This window comes from Sinocyclocheilus anshuiensis, unplaced genomic scaffold (genome assembly GCF_001515605.1).
Source record: "Sinocyclocheilus anshuiensis isolate Anshui unplaced genomic scaffold, SAMN03320099.WGS_v1.1 scaffold238, whole genome shotgun sequence".
Taxonomy (NCBI): domain Eukaryota; kingdom Metazoa; phylum Chordata; class Actinopteri; order Cypriniformes; family Cyprinidae; genus Sinocyclocheilus; species Sinocyclocheilus anshuiensis.
Genome location: NW_015547674.1, coordinates 2090686 through 2102397, shown reverse-complemented (window position 1 = coordinate 2102397; position 11712 = coordinate 2090686). Strand labels below are relative to the sequence as shown.

General features: G+C 37.7%; 2 protein-coding genes across 2 annotated transcripts in view; both read left to right on the top strand.

The window, feature by feature from the left end:
• The window catches only part of LOC107702920 (phosphoserine aminotransferase), a 7681-nt gene extending 6137 nt beyond the window's left edge, over positions 1 to 1544 (top strand). Inside the window, exon 9 of the mRNA XM_016505366.1 lies at positions 848 to 1544. Within this exon, the coding sequence (XP_016360852.1) occupies positions 848 to 950 (103 nt within the window). The 3' untranslated portion in view covers positions 951 to 1544. The remainder of the gene's footprint in view (positions 1 to 847) is intronic.
• Positions 1545 to 1824: 280 nt separating this feature from the next.
• LOC107702897 (terminal uridylyltransferase 7-like) overlaps positions 1825 to 11712 on the top strand; it is a 32738-nt gene continuing 22850 nt past the window's right edge. The window contains exons 1-16 of the mRNA XM_016505336.1: positions 1825 to 1999; positions 2827 to 3152; positions 3240 to 3358; positions 4915 to 5022; positions 5102 to 5279; positions 5362 to 5438; positions 6282 to 6389; positions 6469 to 6646; positions 6729 to 6817; positions 7678 to 7729; positions 8004 to 8073; positions 9140 to 9266; positions 9390 to 9509; positions 10546 to 10668; positions 10786 to 10963; positions 11037 to 11374. Of these exons, the coding sequence (XP_016360822.1) occupies positions 2834 to 3152; positions 3240 to 3358; positions 4915 to 5022; positions 5102 to 5279; positions 5362 to 5438; positions 6282 to 6389; positions 6469 to 6646; positions 6729 to 6817; positions 7678 to 7729; positions 8004 to 8073; positions 9140 to 9266; positions 9390 to 9509; positions 10546 to 10668; positions 10786 to 10963; positions 11037 to 11374 (2184 nt within the window). The 5' untranslated portion in view covers positions 1825 to 1999; positions 2827 to 2833. The remainder of the gene's footprint in view (positions 2000 to 2826; positions 3153 to 3239; positions 3359 to 4914; positions 5023 to 5101; positions 5280 to 5361; positions 5439 to 6281; positions 6390 to 6468; positions 6647 to 6728; positions 6818 to 7677; positions 7730 to 8003; positions 8074 to 9139; positions 9267 to 9389; positions 9510 to 10545; positions 10669 to 10785; positions 10964 to 11036; positions 11375 to 11712) is intronic.

The window sequence follows — 11712 nt, the reverse complement described above, 5'->3', positions numbered from 1 at the left end:
ATGGATGCTCTGCAGTGAATGGGTGCCGTCAGAATGAGAGTCCAAACAGCTGATAAAAACATCACAGTAATCCACAGCACTCCAGTCCATCAGTTAATGTCTTGAGAAGCCAAAAGCTGCATGTTTCTAAACAAATCCATCATTAAGGCATTTTAACTTCAGTCCATAATCTATAATAATAACACTTCCTTGTATTTTAGCAAAAAGCAACAGTTTGAAGATAAGAACGTCTTAATGGATTTGTTTCTTACAAACGTGCATCTTTTCACTTCTCGAGACATTAACTGATGAACTGGAGTGGCGTGGATTACTTGTGGATGTTTTTATCCGCTATTTGGACTCTCATTCTGACGGCACCCATTCACATCCATTGGTGAGCAAGTGATGCAATGCTACATTTCTCCAAATCTGATGAAGAAACAAACTCCTCTACATTATGGATGGCCTGAGGGTGAGCACATTTTCAGCACATTTTCATTTTCGGTTGATAAAATTCAGTGATAAAATGTGATTTGTCTTATACACAGTTATGCGCCACTCAGAAATGTATAGAGAATGACTTTTCAAATACGATTCCGTCTTAATTTGAATTGCAGTAGCAAACATGATGTTTGATGTTTAAATGATGTTAATCATTTTGACAGTTTTTGACTTGGTTAAGGTAAATATGTCTAATCCGTTGAGAAGAAATGAAAATATCTAATTAGTCAAAATGAATATAATGTTATGTTTCAGTAACCACATGCTTGCTGTCATTTCAGTGTGTCCTAAAAAATGAAAAAATATTTTTAAAAAAGTAATTAGATTCTGTATCCTGCCTCATGATTGCTTCGCGGTGTATTTTCAGGTCAGTGGGTGGCATCCGGGCTTCCCTGTACAATGCCGTGACTGTTGAAGATGTGAAGGCTCTTGCCGCATACATGGAAGAATTCCTTAAGAATCACCGTTAGCGTAAAAGCCTTTTTTGCAAGTAGTAGTTTTTACTTGCACCTTTAAACTGGAGTGACACTAACAGATTGGCTGCATTTCTTGCAACAAGTTGTAGCAAATGAATGTAATGTAACAAAAATCTAATTCTCTTAGATTCTAATTCTAATTCTCTAGCAAATGGTTGTCATTGTTGCCTAACTTTTTTTTATTTTGTTTTACTGACCCTTGTATTTGAATTCTGCTGTGCCTTAATGCTTGTAAAATTGTATTTGAATTGTTTTCCAAAACATTCCATGTTTTACTAATGTAAACGTGTCTTATTAGTAGCTGAATGGATCGAATACTGTGATACAAGCAAATAAATAAAATGTACTACAATCACTGCAGTGTTTATTCCTGAAAACAGCTGATATTTTGAAGATAAAATAAACATGCATTATGGAAATTGATACAAGTATGTCGACATATGTAAGTATTCGTTCGTTTTTTGGAGTGTAGTATTACCATTTTCTCTTGATTTCAAACAAGTTTTACCTAAGCCTCCATTCTGTCTTGTGTTGCCAGGTCTGAGGTTTTCCTGCAGCATTGGTTTACTTTTAAAATGTTGGATAACTGCATAAAATATGTATTTTAGGTTTGGGAGGGGCGTCTTTGAATTTTGGTATTGTGTTTAGTTTAATTGGTCATTGGGTTAGTTTAGCTACGCAGATCTGGCAACCCTGGTTCTGCGAGTATGCAGCATGTTTCAGCGAAATACAAGATCCGCAGATCGGAAATTGATTTTAGAGATAAAAGAAACAAGGTTTAATATTGTAAAGGGATTTCTACGGGAAATAAGCAGTGCCGCTTTAAATCACGAGGAGACTGTTTATTTTGACGTCACGTGGGACCCGGAAGTGCAGGATGCAAACAGCTATACACATCGTATGAGAAATTAACAGCGATTTTTAAGATTGTTTGTCACTTAAAAAGCAGAGTATTGAACTCGCACTTTATTTAGGCTCGATTAAAAGCCGAGTGGTTTATTTTTATGCTCTTACTCGTTTCAGACGAGGAACTGCCGGAGGAAGTGAGTTTGGGTCAGAATCTGGAGAAATACTGCGCGATATGTTTCTGTGATCCATATAAATGATTCTCACGGTCAAAATGTGTGCATAATGGGAATTTCAGCTATTCTTTGGGACTTATATATACACCGTACTGTGGAAAAGTCTTAGGCCATTAGTATTTTCTCCAACTAAAATGGTTTTAAGCCAGTTGTTTCTGTCTTTAGCTGTAGTGTGTCAGTAGGAAATATCAGTTTACATGTCCAAACATTAATTTTAGCAGTAATTGTAATAATCCAGTGAGATTTGTATATGACCGTCAGCAGCCAGTGCTGCACACAGAGAGCTGATCTCAGCATCATCCTCCAGTTCCATCACATGAAGAAACTGAGAAGAACTGTGGCAACGCCTCAAGAGACCTCTGGCAATGGCAATAATTCCTCCCTTCAGGATTAGGCATAAAATGTCATCAGAATCATCCATGCATGTGAAAATCGCAAATAGCCTAGTTGTAATTTGGCTCAGAAGAAGACCGGAATCATGCCTTTTCAGCTGTTCTGCTGATTACGTGATGATTCCAGACCTTTTCACTTTTCAAATGGCTGTCAAAAGCAAAATTGCTATGAAATCCGTCATATTTTGTTATTAAGTGTGACATGGTATCTAGAGCAAAACAGGCACTATTTTTTGGAATCAACCTCCCAAAATTAGTATCTGATTTCATTCAGCAAATATGATCACTGTATTGTTTTTGTGAATCCTCATAATCAAAGAGGCTGATTTTAGTGACTGAGATTTCACATTCCGATTATATTCTTATTTCTTCATATTGATCTTGGTTCCCATCCAGATCCACGATGGCTGAGAAGGGAAACAGGAAGTTTTCTCCGCGATACAGGAGACAGAAGGAAGCCGATGAAGCTGAGAGCTGGCGGAGCCCGTTGGGACGGGACAGTGAGCGCAGTTACAGTCCTAAAACGAAGAAGCGGGCTCACGGTCGAACCTCTGAAAGTGAGGGGAGCAGAAGAGCCAAAGCCTCACTGTCGTGCAGCTCTCCTGAGGGACGAGTGTTCGGACCGAGTCCTTCTCACAAGGACCGAATCCAGAGGGGTTCACCTGCTGACCGGAGGAACTGGAGAGAACGACAGCGAGATGGACAGAAACACGACAAGCTCGGTAAAACGCACGAATAACCTGTCACCCAATGAAACAGTGGGGTTAAAAGCGGAGCTAATATCTGTCTAGATCACGTTTGTCTGTCAGGCAGCGTGCAGAGCTGGAGGGAGAAGAGCAGGATTGTCCGGATTGAAAGCTGTCTCACTAGACGGGACGTTTTACAGCTGTGCTTGGAAGCAGAAGGCAGTGACTGTGACCTTAAAGAGGTTTGTAAGTTATAGACTGTGACCAGTTAAAGAAATAATTCACCCAAAAATGAAAATGTGCTGAAAATGTGCTCACCCTCAGGCCATCCAAGATTAGGATGAGTTTGTTTCTTCATCAGATTTGGAGAAATGTAGCATTGCATCACTTGCTCACCAATGGATGTGAATGGGTGCCATCAGAATGAGAGTCCAAACAGCTGATAAAAACATCACAATAATCCACAAGTAATCCACAGCACTCCAGTGCATCAGTTAACATCTGGAGAAGCCAAAAGTTGCATGTTTGTAAGAAACAAATCCAGCATTATGACGTTTTTAATTGCTTCCAGCTAAAATACGAGTCCACTGTCCATAATATTGCTTTCTCAAGGGAAAATGTCATCTCATCTGAATCAGGAGAGAAATCTGCACAGATCAAGCGCCGTTTACAAGCCAAAACAGCTCTAAACAAACATGTGGGTGGATTTTGATGTGAGCGACAACAGGACAGCAGTCTTTGGAACGTGATTATGGATTATGGATTCGTATTTAGGCCAGAAGTGACATTTTAAAAATGAAAATGTCTTGATGGATTTGTTTGTTACAAACACACGCATCTTTTCACTTCACAAGATGTTAACTGATGGACTAGAGTGGTGTGGATTATTGTGATGTTTTTAGCAGCTGTCTGGACTCTCATTCTGACGGCACCCATTCACTGCAGAGCATCCATTGCTGAGACACTGATGCAATGCTGCATTTCTCCAAATCTGATGAAGAAACAAACTCGTCTACATCTTGCATGGCCTCAGGAGTAAATTTTCATTTATGGGTGAACTATTCTTTTAAGCACTTAAAAAAGTATTCTGGGCAAAATGTCATGATTTAGAAAAGCGATACTCTCAAAGTGTTTTAAAACACTTCTGTGGTGGTACCATGGTGCTGAAGGAATACCATATGTATGTACCATAATGTTTATATGGTACAATAATACATATTTACAATTATTAATGCGGCACTTTTATTACCGTAGCATATCGGCAATACAGCAGCTAAACACACTAGCTTTCAAAAGTTTCAGGTCAGAAAGAAAAGTCTTTTTCTGTTCACCAAGGCAGAAATTTGATCAAAAATACAGTAAAAACAACAATTGTGAAATATTACAATTTCAAATAGCTGTTTTCTGTGTGAATATCTGTTAAAATGTAATTTATTTCTGTGATCAAACTTCATTCCTCCAGTCTTCAGTGTCACATGATCCTTCAGAAATCATTCTAATATGCTTCTAATATATCATTTCTGATTATCAATGTTGGAAACAGCTGCGCTGATTCATATCTTTGTGGAAAACTGTGATACAAATTTATTTTATAGAAATTTTATAAATTTATTAGTCATTTTTAGAAATCTTTTGTAACATTATAAATGGTTTTACTGTCACTTTTGATCAGTTTAATGCATCCTTGCTGAATAACAGAATGAATTCCGTTCACAAAAAAGTCTTCTGAGAAGTAGTGTACATTGATCTGATTTCTTCACATAATCTGATTTGGTTTCTTTCTTTGTGTTTTTATCAGTCAAGCATCAGCCTGAAGTTCAGATGTGATAAGTGTAAGGTGTACTGTGATGACATGTCACCAGCGCTCAGTCACATCCGAGAAAGAGCCCACAGGAAGAAAGCCAAGGCAAGGAATCATGATGAAAGTATTAGGCTCAAACATCTGTGCCTGTGGTTTATGGTTGAAGTGTGTCTCCTCTTCACAGGAGCTGCAGAAGCTGACGCTGCTGTTGAACATCCCTCCTCCTGGAAAAGCCCAGTGTCATTCGCTCAGCTCAGCTCTGGAAAGTGTGGTCGCTGAGTTCGGTTTAAACGATCCGGATATGAAACAACGGCAAAACATCCTCACTCTCGTTGAGAAAGTCCTTCAGCCTGTCCTTCCAGGTGTGTGACAGCACAGCGGTAAATTCAATGCTGCTTTATTTGATGCCTCCTCAATGCATTTGTATTCACGCTTCCCCTGCAGATTGCAAGTTCAGGTTATACGGATCTTCCTGCACAAAGTTTGGCTTCAAAGACTCTGATGTAAACATTGATTCCATTGCTGAGACACTGATGCAATGCTGCATTTCTCCAAATCTGATGAAGAAACAAACTCGTCTACATCTTGCATGGCCTCAGGAGTAAATTTTCATTTATGGGTGAACTATTCTTTTAAGCACTTAAAAAAGTATTCTGGGCAAAATGTCATGATTTAGAAAAGCGATACTCTCAAAGTGTTTTAAAACACTTCTGTGGTGGTACCATGGTGCTGAAGGAATACCATATGTATGTACCATAATGTTTATATGGTACAATAATACATATTTACAATTATTAATGCGGCACTTTTATTACCGTAGCATATCGGCAATACAGCAGCTAAACACACTAGCTTTCAAAAGTTTCAGGTCAGAAAGAAAAGTCTTTTTCTGTTCACCAAGGCAGAAATTTGATCAAAAATACAGTAAAAACAACAATTGTGAAATATTACAATTTCAAATAGCTGTTTTCTGTGTGAATATCTGTTAAAATGTAATTTATTTCTGTGATCAAACTTCATTCCTCCAGTCTTCAGTGTCACATGATCCTTCAGAAATCATTCTAATATGCTTCTAATATATCATTTCTGATTATCAATGTTGGAAACAGCTGCGCTGATTCATATCTTTGTGGAAAACTGTGATACAAATTTATTTTATAGAAATTTTATAAATTTATTAGTCATTTTTAGAAATCTTTTGTAACATTATAAATGGTTTTACTGTCACTTTTGATCAGTTTAATGCATCCTTGCTGAATAACAGAATGAATTCCGTTCACAAAAAAGTCTTCTGAGAAGTAGTGTACATTGATCTGATTTCTTCACATAATCTGATTTGGTTTCTTTCTTTGTGTTTTTATCAGTCAAGCATCAGCCTGAAGTTCAGATGTGATAAGTGTAAGGTGTACTGTGATGACATGTCACCAGCGCTCAGTCACATCCGAGAAAGAGCCCACAGGAAGAAAGCCAAGGCAAGGAATCATGATGAAAGTATTAGGCTCAAACATCTGTGCCTGTGGTTTATGGTTGAAGTGTGTCTCCTCTTCACAGGAGCTGCAGAAGCTGACGCTGCTGTTGAACATCCCTCCTCCTGGAAAAGCCCAGTGTCATTCGCTCAGCTCAGCTCTGGAAAGTGTGGTCGCTGAGTTCGGTTTAAACGATCCGGATATGAAACAACGGCAAAACATCCTCACTCTCGTTGAGAAAGTCCTTCAGCCTGTCCTTCCAGGTGTGTGACAGCACAGCGGTAAATTCAATGCTGCTTTATTTGATGCCTCCTCAATGCATTTGTATTCACGCTTCCCCTGCAGATTGCAAGTTCAGGTTATACGGATCTTCCTGCACAAAGTTTGGCTTCAAAGACTCTGATGTAAACATTGATGTGAAGTTTCCATCCCATGTGAGTAGAAAGGAAATATTCTTTTAATACATCTTATTCTGGCTTTATATTAACATGTAAATGGGTCATTTTGATTTAATCAGTTTCCTTATTTTAAACCAGTTGATAAACTATAGCATTAAGTCATTATAGGCATCACAAAGTAATATATCAATTATTAAGGCTATGCCTCTCAGAAGGTGAGATACTATTGGCTCAAACCACTGATAGACGGCTAATTATCACTGACGTTTGGATAAGCTGTGTTTATACTTTGATAGCAAACACATGAACTATGGCATTTGTGACCCTGGAGCACAAAAGCAGTCTTAAGTCGCTGGGATATATTTGTAGCAATAGCCAACAATACATTGTATGGGTCAAAATTATCGATTTTTCTTTTATGCCAAAAATCATTAGGATATTAAGTAAAGATCATGTTCCATGAAGATATTTTGTACATTTCCTACCGTAAATATATCAAAGCTTAATTTTTGATTAGTAATATGCATTGCTAAGAACTTCATTTGGACAACTTTAAAGATGATTTTCTCAATATTTTGATTTTTTTGCACCCTCAGATTCCAGATTTTCAAATAGTTGTATCTCAGCCAAATATTGTCCTGTCCTAACAAACCATACATCAATGGAGAGCTTATTTATTCAGCTTTCAGATGATGCATACATCTCAATTTTAAAAATTTGACCCTTATGACTGGTTTTCTGGTCCAGGGTCACATATGTATTTGAAAGCCTTTAATCAGATTCCTTTCGTCAAACACCAAATGTTGTCCAGTTTTTGAGAATGTTTGGTCGCATGTTTTTGCAAAAATGCACAATTGTGAAGTTTTGTAATTAAGAAAAAAATCATCTCTCATCAGTTCCAGCATCCTGATGTTCTGCTTGTGGCTCAAGAGCATCTCTCTAAAAGTGGTGAGTTGAAAGGTTGAAAAGCAGTGGGGAATAGTAAAGTGAAAAAAGCATAGACTCCTCAGGTACATTAGTAAGGAACAGTGCTTTCATTGGCTGTGGTGAGAAAAGAGCAGGCTATAGAGTATAGAGTTTTTTTTCCCTATGCTGATAAGCAGTATGATTGTAATATCATACATTTATACTATTTAGCATACTTTATAAACATTTACAATAAAGCACCACCAATACAGAATGAAATTTTCATTTTCTGACACTTTTATTTTCATTTTCGCAGCTCTTTTTGTCAGTGTGGAGGGAGACTTCCACAGGAGGATGCCTGTAGTCGTGTGCAAAGAGAAATCAAGGTCTGTGTTTCCTTGCTTATTGTTCTTTTGCAAAGTGTATATATGAAGTTGCATGCTTCTAATGTATGTGTATAGTTTGCCATTTAAATGTTGGGGGTCAGTAAGGTATTTTTATATTTTTAAAGAAATTAATACTTTTATTCAACAAGCATACATTAATTAAATTGATCAAAAGTGACAGTAAAGACATGTACACTACCAGTCAGAAGTTTTTGAACAGTAAGATTTTTAATGTTTTTTTTTAATTCATCTCTTCTGCTCACCAAGCCTGCATTTATTTGATCCAAAATACAGCAAAAGCAGTAATATTGTGAAATATTTTTACTATTTAAAATAACTGCTTTCTATGTGAATATATTGTAAAATATAATTTATTTCTGTGATTTCAAAGCTGAATTTTCAGCATCATTCCTCCAGTCTTCAGTGTCACATGATCCTTCAGAAATCATTCTAATATGCTGATTTGCTGCTAAAAAAACTTTTATTATTATTAATATTTAAAGGTCCCATGGCATGAAAATGTCACTTTATGAGGTTTTTTAACATTAATATGAGTTCCCCTAGCCTGCCTATGGTCCCCCAGTGGCTAGAAATGGCGATAGGTGTAAACCGAGCCCTGGGTATCCTGCTTTGCCTTTGAGAAAATGAAAGCTCAGATGGCCCAATCTGGAATCTTCCCTTTATGTCGTCATACGGGGAAAGGTTACCTCCCCTTTCTCTGCTTTGCCCGCCCAGAGAATTTGGCTCTGTAATTAATTTCTGTAATTACATTTATAATTACACAGTTGACCCATCCCTTACACCTTAACCCCCCACCCTTAAACCTACCCATACCAACAAACCTGTCCCTAACCTTACCCATATCCCACCTCAATAGCAGCAAAAGTGTTTTGCAATACAATATGAACACAATAAGTACATTGTATTAATTTTTGATGTAAGTACATAGTAGTTAAGGCCACTTAATATAAAGTGGGGCCAAACATTAAAACATAAACTTATACACACGCACGCACGCACACACACGCACATTATGTATTTACTTTTTTTTTTTTAATCTCCAAAGTGGTCTGATCTGCAAAGTCAGCGCAGGCAATGAAAGTGCATGCTTGACAACAGCATATTTGGCTGAGCTGGCGAATCTAGAACCACAACTCGTCCCGCTGGTCGTATGCTTTAGATACTGGGCTAAGGTGAGACTGCCATTTAATTCAGAAGATAGTATGTAGGGTAAAAAAAAACAATATTTGTCTCATTAGGATTCCTTTATTTCTTAACATTCGTGATATTTGTGTGTGTGTGTGTGTGTGAATTAGACCTGTTGTGTGGACCAGATGGAAGAAGGTGGACTTCCATCCTACTGCTTTGCCCTCATGGTCATCAGCTTCCTGCAGCGATGCAAAGAACCCGTCTTACCGTCATACCTAGAATCTGTGGTGTGTGATTCAACATTAATGCAACAGTTGATAAAAGTTTATAGGGCCAATGCCTGATTATTGCATCTGGAACCTTATGAAGAGGTAACATGAGATAATGTGCAGTCAGATGGCCATTATAGCAAAACACAACCCTGACACGGTGATTAGGACCAAGACGCTAATGCAGGAATGAACACACTTACTACACATCTACTCGCCGAATCAGTGAATAAATATGAGAAAATTACATTTGAAGCTGAAATTAAATTGTAATTGTTACAGTTTAATGATCTGTACAATCATTAACAGAATACTGCAGTTGACCAATCACATGCAAGTATTTCAGAGAGCCTTGTAGTAAACAACAATATGGGATTTACACCAATGAGAGGCAAAACTTGAAGGGATAGTTCACCCAAAAAATGAAATTTGCTGATAATTCACTCACCCTCAGGCATCGAAGATTCGCTGAAACCGTGGTCCTTGGGGATTCATAAAGTGCAAGTCAGCAGCGACTGTCACTTTGAGAGTCACAAAAGCATATCAGAGAACACAAAATTAATACCCGAGGCTCCTCACTATATATTGATGTCTTGTGAAGCGAAACGATCAGTCTGTGCAAGAAACTGAACATTATTTACAACATTATTACCTGTAATCCAGAGCTTGAATAAAGGGGTGAAATGAACGTTTTTATGGTTTCTCATTGTTGATTAAGACTAGTTTATTCACTTTATATGCTGTAGACGTGCAAAACATCCACGTTTCACATCATTATTGGGTGCTTTAATAATGTAATTGTGTAAATATACAGGTAATGTTGTAAATAATGTTCAGTTTCTTGCACCGACTGATCGTTTCGCTTCATAAGAACTCAATGTGTCATCAGGAGTATTCATTTTGTGTTGCCTGATATGCTTTTTTTTTTTTTCAAAAGCTGCTGACTTAATAAAAATCTTCTTTACTGTTTTACTGAATAAAAAAAGTCACCTACATCTGCGTTAATTAACAGCAAATTTTAAGCGGCAGAGACTGATGTTGTGTTCTGTTTTAGGGTTTGCACGTGAGTAAACTGAAGAGTTTCTCCTTAACTGGGGTTGAAAAAGGACATGTGCTTTGGGTATATGATCAAACCTCAAGCGACTCGTCCCAAGATAAAGCTGTCAAGAAGGGAAAGGTGAGCCTCTTATTCCTGATCTGTACGTCACAGCGTTTGATTTGAAGACAACTTTGAGGTCGGGCCAAAAAGTATTTGAACAAAATTATGAGTTGTGATTTGTGTTTTCTTCAATAGTGTCCGCTGGTTTTCAATGGCCGCAGTGCTTGTGTGCTGCTAGGGAAGCTGTGGATCGAGCTATTACGATATTATTCACTGGAATTTCAAATACCTGAGAAAGTCATTAGCGTGCGCACAAACGGTGACCTGTGGCGCGATCTGAAAGACTGGCCCAAAAAGAGGATTGCAATAGAAGGTGTGCATCGCGTCATGTGAGCTAGTTATTTTTATATGTCTAGATATGAAACAGATCTTTGTTTTCTTCTCAGATCCATTCGCCGTCCAGAGGAACGTGGCCCGGATGTTGAATAGTCAGATGATGTTTGAGTATTTGGTGCATTGCCTCAAAACAACTTACAAGTACTTCGCTTCTCCTTCAAAAAGCCCAGCAGGGAAGGTCAGTTCAAGCAGTCAGTCTGGCAAATCTGTGAGAGCTGCGAATCATGTTGATTCAGTGAAGAGAAGCCCGAGAGTGGCAGCGGAGGGTTTGAACAGGTCTCGTGTGAGGTCCAGTCCGCAGAGCGCAGAAGAGCTGGAAGACTCGGACTGCGTGATTGAGCTGGAGCGAGACGAGGAGGAAGAAGCCGACTCTGACATAGAGACTGAGGTGTGCAATGAGCGGGAATGCATTGATCGTTAAAAAAAACCCAAAAAACTAATAAAAAGACAAAAGCACATAGCAAAACTACTGAAAACTAAACAAATTAAAATTATTTGGTTTTCTGGAGGTTTTATCTAATACCATTAAAAATCATTTTTGTTCATTGAAAAAAAGCTGAAGTAATTTATATATATATATATATATATATATATAAAATTGAAGTATCAAAATTACTAACACTGAAATAAATAAAAAAATAATAATACTAAATAGAAATATATATATATATATATATATATATATAAAATGGGTACGGAAAGTATTCAGACCCCCTTAAATTTTTC